Genomic DNA, 25,739 nt, shown 5'->3' on the forward strand with positions numbered 1-25,739 from the left:
CCCTTGGACTACATTAAGCTCTGCATCGGAAGAGGACCCACCCATTAGTTTCACTAACCCGTGAGTCCGTCAGACGCACACACCGGTATATCTGTTATTAGTTCCGTTACCTCAGAAGCTCCAGAGAGATTTTCTATTTTTCTGTACTTGCAGTACACGTCCTAATTAAGAGCTACAAAATTGTAACCCTCAGAAATGAATGCTTCAGGCTGATTTGGACACATTGCCCACAAGTAAAAACTGTTAGACATTATAGAATTACAAGCGGTAGTTTCCCTTTGCTGATGCTTTGTTCACTTAAGAAATGAAAAACGTGCAGGTAGGGGAAGACCGAAGAGGAACTGTTATAAATCAAGAAAACTTAGAAATACAAGTCACAGAAAAAGCAATGGAGTTGCTTTTCGTCCGCATCTCTTGAAATCAAAAGCCCTAACAAATTTCCCCATGGGAACTCATATCATTAGATTAAGATTAATCAGACTGCAGAAAGAAAGAAAGATTGTTTTAGCACATCTTTAAAGGAGTTTAGTCGTTTCACCAATTACAAGGTCATTGCAGAAGAGTTTGAAGTTCAAAACACGTTAAGTCTACCAATAAGAAGGAATTTCGTGCAGAAAACAACTTATAGTGCCTCATATTACATAGCCATTGTGACAAACCCAACAAATGAACACACAACAACAACAAAAACATAATTTAACATGACTTCGGCAATTTACACGTGTTACAGATGCAAACTCTGGACATGAAAAGCTCTGCGTTGCCCTTGAACTGCACAGCCCAAGAGTAGTACACAATGATCCTGGAAACCAAAGAAGCATTCCTGGTGCCTTAGAAAATGTAACATCAAGGAAGCATGAGTAAATTTGATGGGAAGCAAAAATGCCATGGGTATGAACATACTTACTTCTAAAACCTGTAAATCTGTGCTGATTTCATCTCAGGTTCCGAAGCCCTGCCAGAACTAGTCACAGCAGCAAAAGGAATAGATGAAAATGTTGCCCTGGAGTTATCTTGATTCATATCTGAACTGGGTTTAAGTATGTGCTTTGCTCCAGCGCTTAGTCTAATTGGACCTGATTTTTCAATCTCATCTGTCGTCCGAATCTCAGTCTCCCCACATTCTGTACTGCTTGGTTTATCTCTGATAGAGACTTGTTCAACTGCAGCCATGCTACCATGTAGTGGTTTTTCAGCACCGGATCCTTCTTCCACCGTCAAGTTAGGAATCTTAGTCGGCTTTGGAGAATCGGATGATGATCTAGCCGCTGGTCTCTTCCTAATGTACTTTCTGTGACCACTCACTCTAGGGCTCACTCTCTCTTTGAACTTCATTCTCTCTCCATGATTCTTACCAACAGAAGCAATTGGTATAAATTCACGACAGAGTGGCATGAGCGGCGGGCCAAGTGAATTCTTCACCGCAGAGTCAGAAAATGCAGGATTATGTGGATAAGGCTGAAAGTTCGATCCATACATGGTGGAGGCATGATTTCCGCCTCCCACATCAAGATAAGAGTGAAAAGAACCAATGGGTGTTTCCTTCTGTTGTGTTGCATTTATCAACCATGGGGGCAAGCTAGTAGGAGGGTTCCGCAACCAAGAAGGTTGGACATGCTCTCCACTATCTGGATGCAAGAAAGGTAACTCCATGGCCGACTTCATTGCATGGGGTAGTTTCTGCCTATTTTGCAGGTCAGCAGACTTTGAAGTCATATGACTCATGTAACCTTGAGGAGTGGAAGCAAACATTTGAATTTGCGAGTTGGCTTTCGATGATTCGTACCCAATTGTAAAGCAATCTTGGAAAAGAGGAGCCGGGCTATATAATGGAGGGGAAGCCGATGAAGGTATATAAGGATGCAATGTAGAAACGTGACTTCCATAGGTGTGGTATGGGTGAGAAAACATAGAAGCTGGGGGTTTCATCAGTGGGCCATTTTGTGATGCCTGATAGATATGAAATTCAGACAAGTACGGAACATTTTCTTTCAACTTTCCGGAACCTGGAAGCGGTCTCTCTAATGAGGAGTAGCCAATGGCAGTGTTGGAAGGACGATGCTCTGCTATGATCTGCTTGTCAGTCCAAATCTTTCCATCCTCAAATGCTTGCAAGTCTTGGCTACTTCTACCGACTGTAAACTCTTTACCCATCAGCCGCATTGTCGGTTGAGACACATGAATTGCCGCATCGTTGGGGTTCCCCTGTTGAAAGCCCTTTCCATCTCCAATTTGGGTCTGAACCTGGTTATACTGTTTATGCCCATAATGAATGTTATTGTTTTTCACTAACTCCAAATCTGATGCGAGGTCATAGACAGATTGGTTTGATTCTCGTGCAGGGTCAAAACAGTGCACACCAGTACCTTGGATACTACTTTGACCTGTCCTAGATGTTACGGGGAAGTTGAGATTCCCTTTCATACTGCTACAAACGGGAAACACGTTTATCTGGTCCTTTGTTACTGCACCGCCATTATTCCACACTGCAAAATTTGGAAGGGCCAAATAGGAAGAGCCCGTTACTGTACCACTTGAATTTAACGGGATTAGTTCCCCTTGTGAGTTCAGTGGTAAACCGAAGAAACCTTGATCCACACATTTTCCTTCACCCATAGCTGCTCTTTGCTTCCAGTCTGGAAAGGAAGATATACTGCGCATCAATTCCTTGGGAGTGAAATGACAGAATGATTGGTATTGCATAGCATGGTTAGGATAAGTTACATTTGTGGTCTGTGGTGGAAACGGCAGCTTTCCATTTTCGTTTCCATTCATGGCAAAGGAAGATGGTGACGGATGAGAAGATGATTTTACATACTCCAAGGAACACGCAGCAGCAGCAGTATGAATAAGATCCGTAGAGTGTGATTCAATCAACCCGTCACTCATGCAGTTGGAAGCTCTTACAATATCTGCACGCACTTCGGTATGAACAACGGGATCGTACCTTTGTTTTAGCAAAGAAGGGAATCTCGGGGAGCAGTCATATGAGGGGTCATGTGATGAATCTCTGTAACCTTGATTAAATGTTCCAAAATTTTCATTATTCGGTGCAACTTGATTTACAGTTACTGAACCCTTGGAGAAATGATCTTCATGACCCATAGGTGGCTTCAGAAAATTCTGTGTATCAAACAACTTCCTTGTACTTGAAGGTTTAACTTGAACCTCTGTCTCATTATTTGTGCTGATTGAAACATCTTCCTCCTCACTTTCATTCACCTCAGCAATCGTCAAATTTTTACCCCTTTCCATTTCATGATCCTTGGTGGAAGCAGCTGAAAATACATTTGAATTTGAACTGCTAACACTTTGCCATTTAGGACACTGTGAAGGAGGAGGCTTGCTTCTTGGTCCCCGTATGTCATTCATGTCTGAGAACCTGACATGCCTGTCAGATTGGGGAGTACTATACTGACTAAACTGACCAGCAATCTGAGAGTTGCATAACGTGGAATGCTCCCCTATAAACCCCTTTTTGTGATTCTTGAGAATTCCGCGAACATGAAAACCTGATTTTTTATGCTTGACCAACTTGGAAGGTTTTCCAAGTTTTTTCTTCTGTGTAGCTAAACATTTTACTGTTGGTTTCTTCTCGCGAATAGACACAGCATCCGGAATGCCCTTGGCTAACCCCTCAATACAAAATGAGCTATTCGGTTTTGAGGAGAAAACCATCCGAGATTGCAGTTTCAGCTTATGAGGTTTCTCCTGAGAACACAAAGAGAAAACAAAAAAGGCAGCTTAACTCGGCAATTTCAACTCAATAAAATTATGAACTGCATTCATCATCTGAATTATCAAAATGAATTCTGAGAAGAAAACATGTTCACCAAGTTTCAGGTTCAAAACACATCTCTAGGTTTTGAGCATGAAATGAAGCAATCAGAAGAGTTTACCATGATTGCTTATATTTATGCATGTGCATTCAATGAGGAATATCAGCAAGTACTCAAATTTAGGACTTTGATTCCTTATGGTTTCATAAGTTTTCTTTCTCTCAGGGAAAAACAAGCAAGAGTTTTAACCATTATACTACAGAATACAACAGATATAGGCATATAATATAGAAACTGGCCCATCGTGAAAGTGCCAAAGCTTCTGTATAAATGTTATTCCTCATGGTGAATTGTAAAATTTTAAATCATAGAACACCGATTTTCTAAGCATTTCCAAAATACATCCATCTCTGAAGAATCACTCCAATTTTAATGTTCCATCGGAGTTCATGTCCAAACTACAGTAGATCAAATTACCACCTGGGCTTTGTGGCTAGCCTGCACTTATCTCGGTCAAAAGCCTAAGCCCTTTCTTCTTAGTCAACTCGTTTCCAAACACATTTTGCACCATTTTGTGGGCATACTTGCCAACATAGAATTGCTTTGCCTTTCATGGTCGCCGTGATCTGATTTGCATAGTATAGCTAGATCCGATTTAGCATAGACTTGAAAAAAGTTTTCATATCAAAAATTTGAGATGCTTTCAACCCAAGGTGATACAATAAACTAAGGGAGTATTTTTAGGCAATCCGTTCCCAGAGGCAGGCGCCCGGGGCATAGGCCCACCAAGCAACCGCCTTGGGCTTTCAATTTTCGGCCCAATTATAGGGCCTCAAAATGTCAAAATATATTTGATATTATGTATGTCAAATATTTTCCAAATGGGCGAGTGCAGGATGGCTGTAAGTTCCATGCTCTTTTACCATGATGTCGCAAGTTCGATCCCTGCTCCTTCCAATTTTTTCGTGAACAATTGTTGAAGTTGTACTAAAAAATTCAAACATCATGGCCTTAAGACTTGAACTCGCGTGATCTAAGGGTACAGAAAAGATGTCCCAAGCAGTGTGCCACTGAGCCACAAGATAATTTTGCTTGTCATTTTGATTAACTAATTTATATAGAAAAACATAAAAGACCCAATTTTCAAACCCCACTAGGGACTCGAAAATCTCAGGGTGGGGCCTGCCAAGAGGTCAACGCAAGGTGCCTAGAACATTCCAAACTCATATTAGTAGAACTCAAAATAGAAGTCTTTTCCCAAAATTAGGCATTGGCTCAGCATGTGTTTTCCAAAACATAACTACTTTAAGAAACTAAATGTTACGTTTCAAAGTGTAAGAATCTATTTATCCCTGGGAATAGGTTTAGAATGACCTAACATACCTGAACTCAATGTCAAATAGTGGCTCCTAGTTCTTTCAAAGTTAATGGCACATAGTTGTTCAACTCAATTTGACCTGTTCCATCAAAGCTGAGAATTATAGAGCATCCATGACATGTGGTGTTACATGGACTCAGGTAGAGCAGCAGGTACATGCATGTGTCGGAGAGTAGGATTCATCTAGTTCTCGTGGCAAAGACAAGGAAGAAACACTACGAAATCTTAATGTTTCTTAGTATATTTTTTTTAATCTGCAAAAGTAATAATTTTATTAAGGGAAAGGGGGAAGGAGAATTCCAACCAAAGGTTGAAAGATACATCCAAAGGCAACGCCCGCAACACCTGATGGCCTAAACACCCAAATAAAACAAATAAAGCCCAAATACATCTGATGGACTAAAAAGCCCAAATTTTACAATAACGCACAAAAAGATAACCTAACCCACCAAAGTGGGCTAGGCCCAACAGCCCAAGAAACCCAAAACAAACCCTAGTCAGATTCCCCCATCCTGACAGCCCACCTCAATCACCCACCGAACAGACAGCAGCAACCCAATTGCCGACCAAGCACCTCCATTCACCACCATGACACCACTAGCCAACCCAAATTGGAGAAAACAACCAACGATCGAAACAACCCAGCCACTGCCACAGAAGCTCACCAAAGCCATTAGGCAAAAACCAAGGCGCTCAACAGCAAACCTAGTGAGAGCCACATCACCCGTGTGGCCCCACCCCTCAAACCCCTTGCCGTTAGGCAAAAGTCGGAGCCTCAGGTGGGCAAACCGACCGGAGATCAAGGAGGAGGACTCACAGCCGTGGTCACGAGAAGGACGCGAAAACCAACGTAGCAACCAACACAGATCTGGGGTCAAAATAAAGGAGGGGAGAGGTAGAAGAAAGAGGGAACCGGACTAGGAACCCTAGCAAAGATCGCCAAGTAATTGCCAAATCGGCACCCACAAATGATCTGAAAAGTAACCGAACGTCAAAATCCATTACTCCGGCATTGAGCCACCTACACTGCCGCCTCCAACCGCTCTACTACAATCATCATAAAAAAGGAAAGCGGGGGGGGGGGGGGGGGGAAGGGGCGGGCAGCGAAATAGAGAGAGAGGACGAGGCGCGGCGTAAAACCCAGGTTTTGAAGCTTCTAGAGAGAGGGGGGGTGTTTCTAGAGAGAAGGGAGAGAGAGAAACCAACATAAAATAATGTTTCTAAGTATCTTTCCCTTACTATTAATGCTAAATCAAATTTAGAAGGTACCATATACCACTTCATGGGTAACATAATACTCCCTCCGTCCCATAATGTTTGGCACTTTCACTATTCCAGCCTTATGAAAAAATTAACAATATCTTTTAATCCATAATTTTTTTTTATAAGCAATATGGATCTTGTTTGATAAAGTTTAATTTGTTCTATTATACAAAGTTCAACAAATTGCCTAAAACATTATGGATTGAAAGATATATGCAATTTTAAAATGGCACGCATTCCTGAAAATGCCAAACATTATGGGACGGAGGGAGTAGTTTTTATTGGAGGTAGTTTCTTTCAAATGGCATGCATTCAGTTATGTTTAGCGATCTTCAATTGACGAGGAACGATTTCTAAATGATGGCACACTTATAACAAGGAGGTCATGAAAAGCGTATGATGTTATGGCTTTGAGAATCACATACCTAGACCATTGAGTGTTTTTATTTGTCTTTCTTTTGACAAAGGGTTTGTGCTTCTAAGTATTTTGACCGTATCTTTTCACCCTTAATAATTAGTGCTTTGGTTTTCAAATTTTTGGAAATAGAATTTTATGAAACACTAGCAAAATCGCACAAACACAAGCCCTGCCCATTGTGGGCTCCCCGACCGATGCACCCGAGAGTCGCCACCCAGATTTTTGAGATGGGTGATCCGAGAAACCGAGGGTTGTGATTTGGAAAAGAAGGCTTTTGGTCTAGCGAAAATGTTTAAGACTTTGGGTTATGGAGGGGAGGGGGGGGCACATTACGAATGGGGAAGGTTTTATTGGAAAAGCACCACATTCGCGCTGTAAGAACCAGTCTCTACTTAACATTTTCAAAGGAAAAACTTTAAATGTCTTTTAGGAGATTAAACTCTTAATAAACAAGTAGGGAAAAGGGACATGGGATTAAATATGTCACATTGGCGTGCTTGTGGTGCTTACAGTACAGTGGATGATAAATGAATGATGTGCAGAAATGAAATAACAGATTAATGACAAACTGCCTCAGTCACAAACAACACCGCACGGTGTACCCAAACACGCCGCACGATCTTCTGGTACACCGCACGGTAGACCTATCACTACCAGTCCACTATTATTACTCAGAACCACGCTCGGTGTAACAACTAAATCGTATGGTGTTTCGAGACACCGTACGATATAGTTCCTGACTTATTCCAGAATGACTTTGTTAGAACAAACCGTTGATTCAACCGTCTTTCTTACGATCTTTGTTGAAGACAGTTTGCAAATTCCTTTTTGATGCACTTGATCATTGAAGATGATCATAAAAACCCTTTTTAATAAGCAAAAAGCATGGTTTTCAGTCAAAGCTACATTCTGAAATGCATCAATAACAATCCCTGAATAATACCAATATGACCAACAGTGGATAGATGTGATCAAGACAAACAAAATGAACGACTGATGAACAAAATATACTGTACAGTGGAACTCACTACAATGTGCGGTGTATCATGACACCGCACGGTGTAGTACTTCCAGTACAGTTTCTAGTTTTATTTTGTTTCCAAAAATAGTTTTTAAGCCAACACTTAACAAAACAGATCAAGTATGACTACAGAAAATCCCCCTCAGAGCCAAGGCTGAGCTTGGCCCAAGGAAACTTGCCTTTACCTTCGGTTTTAAGCTTGAACGAGGATGGATAAGTGTGCGTGAGTATGGATGATTACGAGTTTAGAGTTTTGGAGTGGTGGGGGTTCCAAGATAGTGGTGTAATAAGCTTGGAAAGTAAGGAAGAACGGAATTTTTGTAGTGAGAGCGAGAATGTCAGAACAATTCTCTCAAGACTTGGAGGAATAGTGGATGTAAGGTTGTAGAGAGAGAATGTGTAATAAAAGAATGTGGAGTATGTAGTGGAGAGTGGTCCTTTTCTCTTAAGAGGAGGGGATATTTATAGGCAAAAGCCAATAAATATCAATGCAAATGGGGGAGGTGGCTTCTAGGCCGGCTAGAAGTGTATTCTCTGCCAAGCCGTTTTTCAGCTGTGGCTCAAATGAGCGTGGCCAACAGCTTTCTGAGCCAATCAGAACATTTCCAAGAAATGCCATGCGGTGTACCGCATAACCACATGCGTTGTAATAAATTTTATTACACCGTTCGGTGTAGTGGTGTCCCGTGCAATATACCAGATTCAATCCTGGGCTTTTCTGGGCTTTTAGGCTTTGCTAGACTTTTTAGGGCTTTTAGGCTTTGTTGGGCTATGGGAGTCCACATTCAAGCTCTCGAAGGCATTGTTTCTTTTATTTCATCATCGGGGCATTTAAAGAACCTTTGAGGTCCAAATTGGGGTGTCTACACCCATGCAAATGGTTTTGAGGCCTTTTCACTCTGAAGTACTGACACTTCTAAAGGCCAGTGAGTCTAAGGATATGATCACAAAAACGTATTAAATTTAATTAATTTTTTAGGAGAGACAACGGGGACATGGGGAGGACACGGCAGGGATAGGAGAGGGACACATATAAGGACATAGTACGGGTTAAATATGCTTTCTTATAATATTTTGGGGGGTAAATGTGTAGTACTTCAAATATTTGGGGTTAACAGTATAACATGATGTATATATGATGCTTGTATATGTATGTATATACAACAACTCTTTTTCATGATTCTACTTACGACTCTTTTTCCACTAGTATAAACTAAATATTGTTTAGATATTTACTTTTGTCGTGTCCCCTCTCGTGCATGTGTCCCCATTTTTTTTAGAATTCTCGAATGTCATGTGTCATGTCCATGTTCGTATCCATGCTACATAGCCTGTTCTGTTACTAACTTTTTATTTCCTTAACCCAATTTGCAGTAGGTCAACAACTCTAATAATGGTGAACCCTTCTAAACACCCATCTTCTTCTTGGCATTTTTTTTTAATTTCCCAATAGCTACACATACTTGAGGCAAAGTAGGTACGTCCCACACAAGGGTCATAAAAGAATCTAACATTCTTGATGTCTCGCTCAAATACATAAACTACTTAAACATGGCCACTTACCCTCAAGAAGTTTGTCCTAGTCCATGAAGCATCGATACTCCTGGAGGCCGGCGTGTCTCTGTGTCATACGGAAACACACAGGAATAGTTTTAAATAGCGGTAGCAGACTGTGTAGCGGTAGCAGTATAAGTGTAACAGTATCGGGAGTATCGAATGGTACATAGCAGGGATCGGATATAGTGGTCATGAATTTTTTGAAATTGTTTTCGGAGCCAAAGCACCTATAGCAGTCATGTAGTGGGCAAAAAAAATAAAAAATCGAATATAAAGCAACATGTTGCGGGAACCAACCGATACAAATATGAATTTTGGGTAGCGAGGTGTAGCGGTACGAAAGGTCTGAAAAACCGCTATGTAAAGGCCCATACGCTACGTACCCGGCTAGTTTTAAATCTGTGCACACGGGATAAATGGCGAACTACGTATGGGATACCCCAAGTGGCATGTCCATTAAATGTAATTAATTTTTTAAGGGAATACGCCAGGGACACAGGAGGGACACTTATAGTAATACAGTAGGGGTTAAATATGCAATTTCTTAAACTTTTTGGGTGTTAAATTGTATGACTTCAAATATTTTGGGTTAAAAATGTAATATGAGGTATATATGATAGTTGCTTACATATATTAATGTTTCATGCTTACACATATAACGATATGTACACTGGTTTATAATAAAAATATTATTTCATTCCATCGGTTCACAGAATCAAACTACCCCCAATCTCAACAGACATCTAATCATAGGAGTCTCAGGCCTCTCGACGTCTTTGACTTAAGCATTTGTTGATTCGTGCAGCTCAATTTATTTGAAATTTTTGTATTCGTATCCATGCTATATAGGTTCCTAGTTATTAAGACCTTTTTTCTGATTGCACCAATCTTTCAATAGGGACCAAGCCAGAAATTCACACCAAAGGGGGCACAATCGATGCAAGCGACTTTGTTGTGCAAAATAGAAAGTTATCTCTCTTTTTTGCAAACTTGACGCGTCTTGATTTTCTTTGGCACTATTTTTTCAAGACATATTCCTATTTAAAAAGTGTTTAACTATTGGGTAATCTTGAAAAAGCTACAAAGAAAAAATTTTAAAATAATTTTATGTTGCACATAAATTTATAAGTTCCCCAAGTAAAATAATTAAATTTTTAGGTCTTCACGAACTATCTTCAACAAAAAAGAGAAAGGTCTTTTTGAAAATAAAGAAATAAAGGAGAAGGTGATAAAGAGTCGTATGATTTTCATTTTGTGCTAAAATAGCACTCGGTAATTATAATTCCATAAACACGTGGCGGTTTGGCGGCGAAAGTTCAGTGAATGAAGGCTTGCTTATGAGTAATAAATTATTTGTGATTTTGGGACGTGGCCATGTGGTGTCTCAACACCCTTCTCCATCACATATTTATGCGGAACATTTAGTCTTGAGTCCCACATGTCATGTGGGAATGCCCTAAGAGCACTCAATAATTTTTCTGTATTCAAACGGCATACAATAAAACTTCTAAGATATTTTTTTTAAATTCAAAACCATCCAACGGGGGCACAGGCCCACACTAGTCCTCACATAGCTCCGTCGCTGCTTTTGATCCTTTTGAGTCTAGGTATTCTTTGCTCCATATATGTAATGGTTATTTGCCATGTGTAGGAGACAACTACACCTTACAATATTGTCATTGGATTTTTATAATGAAGATCAATGAGGTTAAGAGTCTATAAAGCTTTTTGAATGAGGATTGGTGAGGGCCAAACCATAGTAGAGGTAGTTGAGCTCTGCAAACTTGCCATGGCAAGAGACCATACAAAAAAGTGCATGAGTCCACACACTCCACACCCTAAGGCCTAAAATCCTCTTGCTGAGTCCACGTAGACTAGCTCATCTTGTTCTAAGGTAATCTAGCCACAGGAGTCCATCAAGGCTCCAAGCATGAATTCTTCATCAAAAATACTCTCAAAGCCTCAACTTGCCCTTGCTTTTTAACCAAAGATTTTCACCAAATCTAGAAAATAAATTTCCTATCCTTGAGAAAACTCAAGAAACTTCAATTAATCTTGACCTCACATTACAAGTATGACCCACACCTAGGAATTGAAATGTTGTATTTGCAGCTCTTGTGTAGGGTACCGTGCTCAGATTAGGTTACAGATGACGAAAAAGAGCTATTTATAGAAAGCAATGCCAACCAGATTCTATTGATAGGTTTCCAATTAACACTTGACACCCATGCATGACTTAGAGCTGAAATCACTTTGGTTCAACTTAGAACTATTAGCTTTGCGTAAACTTATCAAGTTGGAACTTAGCTTGAACAAAAAGCAGAAGATAAAGCATGATGCCATGATACGAACAACAGGAATTAATACTATCCAATGTAGCATGTAAACAAAGTTAAATGTTGAATTTTGTATATTCATGCCGTGCTTATGATCACTTGTAAAGAAAATAAAAACTACAACGTAGTACTAGTAAAAAATATGGATTGTTGATGGAAACCTCAATAATACCCTATGAAGCACCGACACATTTAGACGTCGAAGAATCGCAGTGTCAGGACACGGGGACACGGCGGGACACCTCGGAGATACGTACGGGACACGCCACGTGGCGTGTCCCATATTTTAATATTAAATTTTGAGGGGGACACGGCAAGGGCCAAACTGTAATTTTTTTTTAAAATTTTGGGGGCCAAACTGTAATTTTTAAAATTTTTGGGTGTTAAACTATATTTATTTATTTATTTATATATATAAATAAATAAATAAATATACACGTGGTGTGTCCCCCGCCGTGTCCGTGTTCCCATTTTTTTAGAATTCCCGTGTCCCGGTGTCGGTTTCGGTGTCCGTGTCCGTGCATCATAGGTAATACCACCTGTGGTGGTTATAGGACACTCACTGAGGGATCCATCGTCGTTTAATGACAAGGGATAACATGACAAGAGAGGTCCAGCAAGTGTCATGTCGGTGTCCAACAAGAGTCACACAACATGCCACCTACTTAGAAACTTATGAGCTTCTTCACCAATATGACATCTTTCTAGACCACCTGATCAAACACCTCACTACCACATGGTCCCACAGCTTCTTTATTCCACTTCTCCAACAACGTTTTTTTTTTTTTTTTAATTCCGTATCGAACAAACTTCTCTCACAACTTGATGCTCCACGGACTGGATAAATTCATTAATGATGAATCTTGTAACCAGAATGATAGAATCGCAAGCCTTTGCAAAATAAAATATATACAGTCAACATAACCGAGCAAAGGCCAGAGAGAGTTGGGATTTCCTGCAATCCAATCCGCAGGCAAAAATACCACACAGTTGTTTGAAATCTAGGCTAAAAAGTCCATTAGCATCAATACAACGTCCCCAAAAGCAAGAAGAATCCGAGATCTGATTTTCCATTCAGCTCTTTACTCTTCACTGTAATGCCAATCTCAACAAATACCAAATCTGAGAAAAAAAATTCCCATTTAAGAGGGAGTCCCAGCAAAGTGATGTATCTTCATGTCATATTCCATCATGGAACGTATTCCATTGTGAAATTGAGATAACATGTCTTTTCTACACTTACCAGTACTACTACTACATATCCAACGGTCTAGCTACTCCCCAATTTCCATATGATCTGCAAACTCTTTTCGTCATAATACAAAATATTCATGTTAATTGTCGGCCTTCTTTATCAGGCAAATAGTCCTCAATTAGAACATGTAACCTTCAATATACCACCATATATAAGTAACGGGAATGCCTACTTTTAAATCTTAGTACTTCATCACTATTCCTCCATCAGATGATCAAAGTTCAATCTATATTCTGAACAACTTATTCACGGAGGAGTCGAGAATAAGTTATTCACGGAGGCGCGTAATCTCATTTGTCCGTCTCGACAATTAATAGTTGAGATATGTTTTTAAACTTTGACCATTAATAATTATCTCTGATCGGTAATAATTTATTTTTAATCCACATCATCTAAAACACTTTTGGACGCACGAAAGTGAACTCCCTAAAACTTATTCACGGCTCCTCCGTAAATAAATTTTTCTCGTTGCAAAAAATCTAGACCATCAGATGCAACTTTCATTCGTTTCATCCTTCTATATATTGTCAAGGCAATGATGATTCGACGAACACATAAATAACCTGTCCGAACAAAAACAGCACAATTAATTGAGGATACACTGCCAGTCTGCCAGACAAGGACAAATTCTACAACTCATAAAAGCCCTCACTGTCTAATCCGTACTGCAAAGCTAGCTGGAGCACCCATACTCCGTCCCTCCAACTTTGTTGAATATGTCCCAGCATGAAAAACCCATGTCTTGTTTTTAACTTTTTCTCTTTGGATACTGAACCTCAATCTCAATGCCTCCTAGGCCTAGCTCACGCAAGAAGTACAATAACTAAAATCGCTTCCCTCATCAAAGGGGTATACAGACTTTTATCAGCCTTTCAACAGTAAAATTAGGCGCCTAGTGATGCAAAAAAAAAAAAGAGGGAAAACGCTCAAATCATGAGAGTTAAAACCCAAAAATCAAGTAATCGACAATGAGAACAAAACTACAATTACTAACATTTAACAAAACCCCAATATTTTATGCACCAAATTAAGCATGAGATAAACAAGAAGTACCCAAATCAAGTATATTTTATGTTAGTAATCACTTAATATCGCTACCACAAACAAAGCAACAATGTATCGTAAATTGGTGACGGTAGAAATCACGTACCTTCTTCTTTGCAATTGGCTTGACCAATAGATGGGCACATTCTCTTTCCTTGTTCTTGTTCTTGACCTTGCTCATCCCCTTTTGCTTCTTTATATTACTTACGGTTTCGTCTTTCAATTTGGCTTTCTTCTTTTTCTTCTTCTTCATCTTCTCCTTACTTTTCGAATCGGAACTAACATCACACAATGCCAAAACCTTCGGATTGTGAACCTCGTTCTCTCGTGAACTACCCCCCTCCTCCTCTTCCTCCTCCTCGTCATCGTCATCCTCCACTCTCTCCACCTGTGGAGCCACCGCAATAATCTCCACAATTGATCTCTTCTTCGGCGCCCTAGACTTCGCCTTCGTCTTCACATGAGATCTCTCATCGTTCCCCTTACAATCAAAGCCGATTTCCTCACTCAAACCCACCTCAACAGCGTCTCCCCGACTCCTAGACGACTCTCCGAAAACCATCTCCCTCTCTTCGGACTCCAACCGCACGAGCCCCAGCTCGTCGGACCACCACCTGAACTTCGCCACCGTAATCGGAGGGAGAAAACCCTCGTCCGTTTCCCCGTCGAATGGCCAGCATTTGGCCACGTCAACACTCCTCATCTTCGAAACATACTCTCTACGACAATACAATGATTCATAAATTCACATTCACAACAGTCAATAAATTTATACTTTCCAAAAATAAAAATAAAAACAGTCAATAAACAGCAGACTAAGAAAAACGATACGGGAAAATATCGAAGAGAAGAACAAATTACCGGATCGAGAAGCCCTGGAACGCCACCGCCATGCCTCCTTGTATGGTAGAGAGAGAAACTAGAAGAAAGCAGAAAACCGATCGGTATTTGTACAGATATATAGTAATTTAATTAGCAATAGGATATTTCTCATTCTATAGTAGGAGAGAGTATTAGAGAAAAAAAATTAAATAATTGAACAAAAGGAGATCACGTCAGAGTTTTCTACGGTCCAAAATCGAGCTTACGAGTTTAGAGAGAGAAAGTGAAATTAGATGGACTGCGGAACATGATGATGATAAACTCACTAGCCTAGAGAGAGAAAGCTTTAAATTAAACGGGCAAGACAGAATCCTTATCCGACGATGATAAAGCATATAGAGAGAGAGGGAGAGATCAGGTTAATTAGAAGGAATCAGAGAGAAGTTCTAGAGCGAGAAAGTAGAGAGAGAAAGCAAGAACAAAACCTCATATCATCATCATAACACAAGGTTCCAAAGGAGGTATAAGCTCTACGTACAACAGATATGCGTATGTGCAGAGAGAGGAGGAGGGCGGGAGTACTTACGTGTGGCCGACGGGAGCTGATCCAGCACGACGGCCGGATTCCGAGGGTTAGAGAGAGAGAGAGAGAGGAGTGCTTTTTCGTTTTCCCGCTGCGTATGGGATGAGAGAGAGAGAGAGAGAGAGGGGGGGGGGAAGGAGAGAGAGTGGGGTTTAGAGGTGGAGTGTATTTCGTGCCCCTTATTAAAGGGCTGGACAGCGACCTATGAGAGCGGAACCTAACAGGGAAAAAGGAGCGAGGAATATAAAAAGAAAGCGGTCTTTTCATTAAGTTTGTAATAATAATAAATTATAATTCTCCTAGTAGAGTAGAAAAATAATAATATACTTGGAAGTACTGTAAAGTTTTTATTATGGGGTGAGGTGTACATTACATACTCTCTCTCTCTCTCCTCTCTCTCTCTCTCTTCTCGGGTAGTGTGGACAACTGAGAGAAGAACAGATTCGCCCACTACCATTTGTCATGCGTACGCGCAACGTCGCAGCGGGTGAAGTGCCCTTCCCACAAATCAAGATAATGATGTTACATGATACTCCCTCCATTCCGATCTGTTGGTCTCATCTTAAAACCAAGATTATCTCTAAAGAGCTGTTTCTGACTTTTTAGGTACTTAAAGCAAACAAATATATGAGGCCTTTTTGTCGAATTATTATTAAAGAGTAACAAAATATGAGGGGTTTTTGAAATTTAAAATTCTTTAAAAATCTAAAGCGACCGCAATATAAATTTTAGCTCGGGACCGGTTCTATCTGAAGAGCAAAACCAAACCAAATTTGAAGAGCTATGCCATCAAAATACCCTCCAAAGGAAAAACAAACTCGCTATACCATTTTGATGTAGCTCGCTCTCTCTCTCTCTCTTGTTTCAAGTTTGAAGCGTGAGAAATGGGTCTTCAAATGGCCAACTAAACAATTCTACTACTTTTGATTGGGGAATTAATTGATTGTTTTGGCATAGTTGGTCCCTTAGGAGTCAAAGAAATAATAATATACTCCCTCCATTCCAATTAATTTATTTGTCTCTCGTTTTATTCTAACTGATTAAATAATTTATTATATCTTTAAATTCATAATGAATTTTATATCAAATATGAATCTTGTTTGATAGATTTTGATTAATTCTATAATACAATATTTCTAAAATCACCTAAAATATTATAAATTACAAGATATAATCAATTAAAAAGTAGCATAAACTCCCAAAAAGGACAATTAAATTGAGACGGAGAGAGTATTTACATTTGAAGATCCCCTTGTAGTGCACTAACATCATATGACTCTTCAACTTGTCACATAGGTCACTAAAGTATATATTTGATGTAGAATTTCGCTTATTACATTGGAGATACTACAAGAGGTGTGTTTCCACCGGGGCTTTTTACCTCTAAAAGTCGTAGAAAGAGAAAAAAAAATTATCTTTTGTCTTTATTGAAATAAAAATATGCGTTTTTTAGTTGTGCAACAAACTTTTATGAATTATTAATTTGTCTCGATGCATGAAATTAAAAAAATAAAACACTTCTGGCCTTTACCCAACTTTTTTTGAAAATATTCAAAACAAAATCAAAAAAACGTCTCTTTTTTTTCCTTTTTTGATATTTTCTGGGTTTTTTTTTTTTTGACTATTTATTGCATATTTTAAAAAATATGTGCATAAATGTCATAATTTTTTAATTTTCTGATTCTTCTCATCAAGGCTAAACTAATACTCTATAAAATTTTAGTGGGAAACTAACAAATGTGAATTTTTTTTGAACAAAAAAAAATTTCTCACCAGAACTTTTAGATTAGTGGAAACACCCCCCTAAATGAGCTATATCTAATAAATTTCTCTATTACCCTTCCATTTTTAAATTAGATATTATCAATTCATCTTGAGGAGAGGATCGGAAAAGTTAAAAATTATTAGCAAAATTCATAATTTTTTGAATAAAGAAAAAAAATAAACCAAAAAGATACAAAAGTTTGACACAAAATTAACAAATGCGAAAATCTTGAATAAAGATAAAAAAATATATAAAAGAAGCTAAGTGGTTTAGTTTTGCCAAAATAGGCCTAAGTTGAAATTCTTAAAATGGACCAACAAATGGTTTTTTTTTTTTTTTTTGTAATGTACTCCCTCCGTCCCTTTATTATAGTTCAGTATTTCATTTTGGGCTGTCCCTTAATAAGTGTCCATTTGGTAAAGTTAGTGGGTAAAAGTTGGTACATTGTCTATTTTGTTCCTAAAAGTAGATTTCATTTTGAAAAGTTAGTGAGTAAAAAGTGTAATGATGATGGGTAATTAGGGAAAGTGAAGGAAAAAGTTGATGTGAAAGGTATAATGATGATGTTTTTTTAATAAGTTGGAATTACGAAGTAGGACATTTAAAAAGGGACGGATGGAGTAGTAGTTTTTTCTTTCTTTTACCATCCTTATCTGATGTAAAATACGTACAGATCAATCCTTTTATCAATTCATCGTTGGTGTTTCTTTTCATTTGATAAGGATGTATAATGTCGTGATGAATATTCTAGTTCGGTCAAACTCAATACGCTCAATAGAAAGCTGGGCTTAATTAGGCCTTTGATTCTGTCTGATCGGGTCAACTCAAATATCAAACTCTTAGGTTCAAAAGCTGGGTTCGCCACATGGTAGCATTCAGATATATGAAGTACCAAGCTGCCATTTCTGGCTAAGAGTGACACTTGACTCCACGAGGTTCGGACTCTTAGGTTCAGCAAACTCCTGCAGGCCAACTCACTTTCGTCGGCCTAACCGCCTTGCTCTCCCTATATGTGTGTTGTGTCGTCACTTGGAACGTTAAGGCATGCACATGGGTGACCGCTCATGCACATGCGCGTTAACGGTCTTATCCAAAACGTAATGAGTGCCGTTAGCCGGAATGGTTACCGAGCATGGGAGTCACGCGCAGGTACTTAGAGGATGAAACGCAAAAACGGTACACAGTACTCTTTCTCTCTCAAAACCCTAGTCCTTTCATCCTTCTCCTGCACTTTCTAACCAGATCGATCGTCAGAGGGTCATTCCGGGTTCCAATCGGATTGGCCTTTTATCATGCGTTACTTGTGCAGACAAAGCGGCGCTAAGCGAACCCAGTCGCTGAACCAGGAGGCTCATGCAACGTTAACCGAATTTGATCACAACCACACATGTTATTTGTCTCACTCGTACACAGTTGTTCATTTTCCATTTGTCTTAAGATGCACACGGTGTATTAGATGCATAAATATCTCTATTAGTATTATCAATGAAGTTCTTACTCTTTTAGTAAATAAAAAGATCAACCAATATCTTATATAGTAATATCTTTTAACCAGGATCTTACACAATAATTCATATCAGTGATTTTGTTTGTTTTAATATGTTCATTATTTTTTATATAAAAAAATCAAATTGACCAAATATCGATTTTATTTTAAACAGGGTGTATTTGTCACAAGACAAATGTAGAGTTAGAATCTGGACATTCTTTAATCTTCAGTCAACTATGATTTGACCAAGTTGAATTATTTATCTTAATAATAGAGCATATTTGTCACCCGATCGAGAAACCGACAGAGTTTTGATCGTCCACTTTTCTTCCATCGACTATGACTAGCTAGACCAATACATGCATGATAATTATTTCAAAGGAATATATTTAATTTGTTACAGGAAAAGTAGACGGTCAAAGTTTTAGATATTTTATTTTTTTAACAAGCCTTTATCACATTCCAATAAATATGAATCTATGGCTTGGGTTTGGGTTTGAGTTTGGGTTTGGCTAACTTTAATATTCTTCGATAAAATTTTATAAGAATTTTATTTTTTATGTGTTTTTTGTAATTTCGCGTCAAATTTTTGTGGATTAGTTATTCGTCTCGATAAGAAGAGTGTAAGAGGTTAAAAATTATTACAAAAACTTTAAAAAGTTCGCTAAAGACTCAAAAAATTAATCTGTCCATGTCATTTTTTTTTTCATTTAGTGAACTTTAAAAAAAAAATCGCTTTTTACCTTGTAGATTCTTATCGTTAAGATGAATCAATAATCCATATAATTTGGCGCAAAATTGACAATGGTTCATGAAAAAATAAAATTGGAAAAAATATTTATCCAACCATAATTGAGAGCAATCCCAACCATAAACGATAAACACGTCGAGATTTAATTTACAAATAAATAAATAAATGTTTCGAACCGTTAAATAAAATCATAATGAATCATTCTCTACGTCATATGAAAAACAGTATAAAATGATGACATGAGATCGATGAGTATGACTATTTCTTCTCTTTTCACTGTCATGGTAAAAACATGAAAGACTAGTTTCTCTTTTTTAAGAGGAAAAGACTTTTTATTAATCTTTAGAAACAAATTACAAAGACTAAAAAGATCCTAAACTAGATAATTAAATGCCGCCAGGATCTAAAGAGGAGATAAAAAAACCGAAATTGACAAGAAGCCAACTAAGATAAAAACGCCCCCACAAAATTCATCTAAACTCACTCCTCAAGCCAAAAACATTAATCCAAAGCTAACATGGCTCTGTAATGCTCGTCATCAATTTTTTTTTTCCCGTATGAGCAATCCTACTGATCACTTCCTCCCTCTTCACCATCATGGCCAATACCTTGAGTCTTCTCGAAGTCCCAAACTACTCGAGCCTCATCAAGATCCCCATACTGCTTGAGCTTCAGCGAGAATGATTTTATTCCGATTATTAATTCCTTGATCAGACGATAATGCGGCTATTGTTACTACTGACCTAAACTGAACACATTTTTGCTTCTTCTTGCCGCCTCTTTTCTTGGATTTCCCAACATATGTTCAATCGAGTACTTATGTTTCCATTTTGTTTAACCTCTGCAGTTGAATTGTGATCCACAAATAACCGGATACCAATTGATCGGATCAACCATTTCCTCTTCCAAATGAGAGACTGACGGGTTTTTTACAATAACTAAAAATAACCACAATTTAAGTCAAATTATCCCATTTGCTTATGACAAACCGAACGAACTCTTGCTATTGAGGATCCAGTCAAATGGTGATTGAAGTAGAAATTTCGGTTCAAATTAATTAACAATAATATATGCGGTGGGTGAGTGACTGAAGGGCTGTGGACCCAAGTCACACAATACGCATGCAGAGTGTGAATCGTTTTTGTTTTTTTTTTTTTTTCGAAAACACCTTAAACCACGCAAGTTCGAATTGAAAGCCCGAGCTTAGCATGAGAATTGAGACACTGAAAGCAAGGCTCTATTAAAGGATTATGTGACTAAGTTCTGGACCTGGTACATTAATTGATAACAATCGTTCATTTGTCGTTTCTTTGAGTAATATGGTAGTTCATGGAAAAGATATCGCAGTTATAAGATATCGGTAGTGATCGATTAACATTTGTCTAGGGATATTCATTTGGGGGGGGGGGGGGGGGGGGGGGGGGGGGGGGGTGGGTGGTGAAAGAGGACGCGGGGGCTCTGCTGCCCACCAGGCGCAGCAGCCCCTGCCCACACTTCACACACACCTCACACGGCACCGTTTTGTGAAGGAAAAAAAAATTAAACTTTCCGTTTGCAATCCTATAGAGCAGAAACGTGATTATGAGAGCCTTAGAGTTAAAATTTAATTATGTCTCTTTAGAATAATATGATCAGAATAATAAAATCTTCGTGTCAATTCAAACGGATTGAAAATTGGAGTATTTAATTTTTTAATCATATTTTTTAATATATAAACCATCTAAAAAAATTAAATACGCCGAGTTTTAATTTGTTTGAACAAGTACGAAGATCTTATTATTCTAATCATATTATTCTAAAGTATCATAATTAATTTTTGTCTCTAGGGCTCTCATAATTTAGTATATGCTCTTTATTTAAGATCCTATAAATCAGAAACGTGATTATGAGAGCCCTATAGACAAAAATTAATTATATCTCTTTAGAATAATATGATCAGAATAATAAGATTTTTCGTATTTGTTCAAACGAATTAAAAATTAGCGCACTTAATTTTTTTAGACTGTTTATATATTAAAAAATATGATTAAAAATTTAAGTGCTTCAATTTTCAATCCGTTTGAACTGACGCGAAGATCTTATTATTCTGATCATATTATTCTAAAGAGACATAATTAAATTTTAACTCTAAGGCTCTCATAATCACGTTTCTGCTCTATAGGATTGCAAATGGAAAGTTTGATTTTTTTTTCCTTCCCAAAACGGTGCCGTGTGAGGTATGTGTGAGGTGTGGGCAGGGGCTGCTGCCCCTGGTGGGCAGCAGAGCCCCCGCGTCCGGTGAAAGACGTTTTACATACGAGTTCTTTACAAGATCATATATACTAGTTATTTAATTTTAATTAGGACAAGTGGCGGGATTTTAATCCGAGGGGAGCCGGCTTAATATACATATATATTTTATCAGAACGTATACTTATTATCTCATAAAGTTTTTGCCTTCCAATACATTAAATTTGTACATTGAAATGATTTTAACCTAATGCAGTTAAAGTATACCAATTATTTTTCTTTTTTTCTTTAGCCTACTTCAACAGTCACGTGTTTATTTTTTACTATTTATGAAAAAAATTGTGAAATGAGAATGTAAAATAATTAATTTTTTTATCAAATCAAATCAAAATTATTAAAATTATAAATAGCTATACACAAATAATTATCAATAATATTTAAAATCAAGTATTTACAAAAATAAAAAAAATTTAAAACTCGAGGGTTGGCCCCCCGAGCCCAACATAACTCCGCCCTTGGCCCCACTGTAAGCATATCAATGGTAGTCGGATGAAAATCTAAGTTTACATGTTTCTGTCGTTTTTAGGACGTCCAAAACTAATAAAATAATTTGATTGAAAGATGAAAGATGAAAGATCGTACTGTGTTCTGAAAAACTACCTTCATTCCCTACCCACATTTTTTTCTTTGGGCAAATGGATCATTTCGTAACCAACCAATCGAAGAAACTAAAAGGACAATATCACACAATACAGATATTTTGTCTTTGGATTGTTGGTTGTCTGCTTTGATAGTAAGTTGTTTTTTTGTTTTTTTTCTCGGCAAACGAACGATTTTATAAAGCTCGAAGGGATACATCGAGGAAAGAACATCTTAGCTCAGAGAGCCAAGATACAACTATACAAACAAAACAACACATCCAACAAATAGTTGAATGATGTACCTGAGGGAGAAATTACAACTTTACTCTCCGAATACCATCTAAGGTTGTTGGGTTTGGTTTTTTTTGGATGGCATCTTCCCGTCCTTTAGGTTGGTTCTCGGATGGCGTTTTGTCGGTATGCCCGAGACCCGCTTAATTTTTGTAATCCTTTTCAAACATTAATTTTATCTTTTTTGCTGAGCAAATTAAAAAAAAAAAAACCCTACAACAATCAGCCACCAACCCACCAAAACTAGGGATAAGCAGTCCCAAAAATTCTGTTAGATAACAATATTTCCATAGACTGCTGAGCTAAATCTTTGGTTGTCGACAGAATTTGGAACATGCCTCCATGTACAAATCCTAAACCTGATAGTTTCATTAAGACTGGATATTTAAAACTTCAGCTAGCAGAGTTCCTAGATCTTCCTCCAAATATTCTGGCATGCATTTCTTTCCAACCACATGTAAAATAGACTCCAGCAGCCAAAGCCAGTTTGATTTGAAACTTCTCCCCCTACAGTACCCAGTGGCACAGATGAGTTCTCTATCCCAAGTCTCAGCTCTCCTTTGCACCTGGAATCTGGACGATAATATCTCCCAAATGCATCTGGAAAAACTAAAATCTGCTTGGTTTTGGGTTGTTTTGAGCCAGAGTTTTTTGGTATTTGCAGGTTTAGGTTGTTCCCTTTCTTTTCTTTTTTGGGTTTTCGCGGCTTTAGTTTGGCTTTCTCTGCAGTCTTATGTGTGTTGTGGGTGGGTGTTTTGAGGATTGGTGTTGGGGTTTTTGACGTTTGGTGTTGCTTGGGCTTTAGGGTTGGCTGTCTTTGTTCTTGTTTTTTTAAAATTCCAGAGAGAGACATCATCCTCAAAGTCTCCATCGTACTCCGACCCTGCCCATGCCTTCCTCCAAATCATCAAGAACACTAATTCTTTTCGCTATTTCAGCCTCCTCTATTTCAACATATTTCTTTAAGTTATAGATTCTCCCGCCTCTAAATTTATTACCCAAAGTGACTCCTATGTCCATCGCCTTATAAGCTCTCCTAAAAAATATCATTTTCCTATTGTTTTGGTTGACGTCTTGCCTTCGTGACTTTTTTTGGATCTTAGATGGCTCTTGCCGTTGTATCCTTAATCCGTTTAATCTTTTTCAAAAGAGTAATAAATTTCTCTTGCCGAGAAAATAAAAACTACAATATTCGAAGAACATGTGTTATAATATTTCTTCAGAATGAGAACACAAAATACATTTAGGATCAATCTCCATACCCCACCATCATTACATGTACATATTTCTTTTTCTGTTTTTTTGATCGGCACATAGTTCATATGTTAAATACAGTAAAATAGTTTTTAAAGAAGGAAACCCTCATGCAATGTGATTTTGCATTTTTTTTTTTAATGCAAAGTGTCTCAGACCACAAATTTTTTTGGTCCCAAGAATTACTAGCAAGAAAAATTGAGAAAGACAAACCACAAAATTACAGACCATAATCACTTGGTCAACCCCTTGAGGTTGATACGTGAATAGTTTGTTAGGAGGCGAATGAAATTTTCATGTTTTTTTTTTGTGAGGCAAACAACGGAGCATAAATTTTTTTGCACAAATGCTTTATTCTGAAAAGAATCGAAACATACAGATCGAGGGTGTTGTTTCATCACTACGAAAGTACTAGTTTTTTAGTTTGACTGTACGTAACGTATATGGTACTGATTGCTTTAATGAGTGAGTGAATTCACTCACAACAGCTTTGTGTTTTCGTACTTGATCAAATGAAACTTTTATCGATTGTAAATTGTTGGAAGTACCCCCGACAAAGGGATCATGCAACCAATTGGGATTAGTTTAACTCTAGCATGTTGGGAGTTTGAATCTTTTCATCTCTACGTGGATGGGAGTTTGAATCTCTTCATCTCAATGTGGCTGCTCTTTTTATTTTGATCGGCAATTTTTTTTAATTAAAAACTCGATAAGCGTGCATCCAGGGAAAAAGTAAGAAAAACAGACAAAATAAATCGAACAAAAAGTTGAATAAAACAACATCCGATCCCCAAACCCAGCATCCAATAACTGCTTGATTTTTTTTTCCCTTTCTGAGTTTCGACTTTATAATGGGTTTGGTTGTATCATGAACTCTCATAATTAATATAGTATTTTGGGTTTATACTTTGTACTTTATATATGATGTAAATAATAGTACTCCCTCCGTCCCTAAATAAGTGTCCGGCGTGCAAAACTAGACCTTCAAAAAGATGCATTTGTTTCGTTAAAAAAATTAATTTTTTTTCATAAATCAATAGATAGCAATGAGTTCTATTAGATTGTGAAAAAAAATTAAAATTTTTAATAGAAAATATGCATGTTTTGTAAAGCCTAGTTTTGCGCGCCGGATACTTATTTAGGGACTGAGGGAGTATCTTTTATCGATTGGAAAAGAAAAAGACAAAGGAGTGCCAAGCGGATCTCTATCCAATAACACAAAACGGCGATGTCTTTGATTAATAAGTGTTCTTGTTTTTTATTTTATTTTTTTAATCGGCAAAAGATAATGCGATCATTCATCCATAATGGCAAAATAAAAAAAGTGTTCTTGTTTTTTATATTTTGTTTTTTTAATCGGCAAAAGATAATACTATCATTCATCCATAATGGCAAAATAAAATGAAACCATTACAACAGAATAAACCATGCATTGAGATAGTCTCGAAGGGACCAGAACCCTCCTACTTTTAGAGCCTATAAGAGTCTAAACTGCCCCCTCACCTCACCATTTTATAAGAATAGAACAACAAATCCTGTTGGCAAGATGCCAACAGATCGAACACCCAATGGGCGAAGCCGAAACTACACCTAATAAGTGTTTTTGCTCATCTTATATTTACTAAAAAAATTAGTTTTGCACATTGTTATTGTACTTTTTAAATAATTCAGAAAGCAAGACTAGATATCTGTAATTCAGTGTTTTGTTTTTATTTTCTTAGTTATCTTTAATAAGTGTTATTAGGCATTATTGAAGGAAATAGATGGTGGGTCGAGTCAACTACACCAGCCTTACTAACTAGATTTGGATTGTTTTACTTTTATTCAACAAAAAAAAAAATAGTTTTGTACATTATATTTACT

The 25,739-nt window shown here is 37.8% G+C and overlaps 1 protein-coding gene across 2 annotated transcripts in view; it reads right to left on the reverse strand.

Moving 5' to 3' along the window:
- Window positions 1–489: 489 nt before the first annotated feature.
- LOC131329932 (uncharacterized) overlaps window positions 490–25,739 on the reverse strand; it is a 76,886-nt gene continuing 51,636 nt past the window's right edge. Inside the window, exons 2-6 of one of the 2 annotated variants that reach the window (XM_058363362.1) lie at window positions 15,460–15,570; window positions 14,913–14,970; window positions 14,158–14,770; window positions 908–3,711; window positions 490–802 (exon numbers count right to left, since the gene is read on the reverse strand). In XM_058363362.1, coding sequence (XP_058219345.1) covers window positions 910–3,711; window positions 14,158–14,770; window positions 14,913–14,944 — 3,447 coding nt within the window. In that variant the 5' untranslated portion in view covers window positions 14,945–14,970; window positions 15,460–15,570 and the 3' untranslated portion in view covers window positions 490–802; window positions 908–909. Of the gene's footprint in view, window positions 3,712–14,157; window positions 14,771–14,912; window positions 14,971–15,459; window positions 15,571–25,739 lie in introns of those variants that run through there. The other variant, XM_058363360.1, reaches the window with a different exon arrangement.

Source organism: Rhododendron vialii, chromosome 6a (assembly GCF_030253575.1).
Source record: "Rhododendron vialii isolate Sample 1 chromosome 6a, ASM3025357v1".
Lineage (NCBI taxonomy): Eukaryota > Viridiplantae > Streptophyta > Magnoliopsida > Ericales > Ericaceae > Rhododendron > Rhododendron vialii.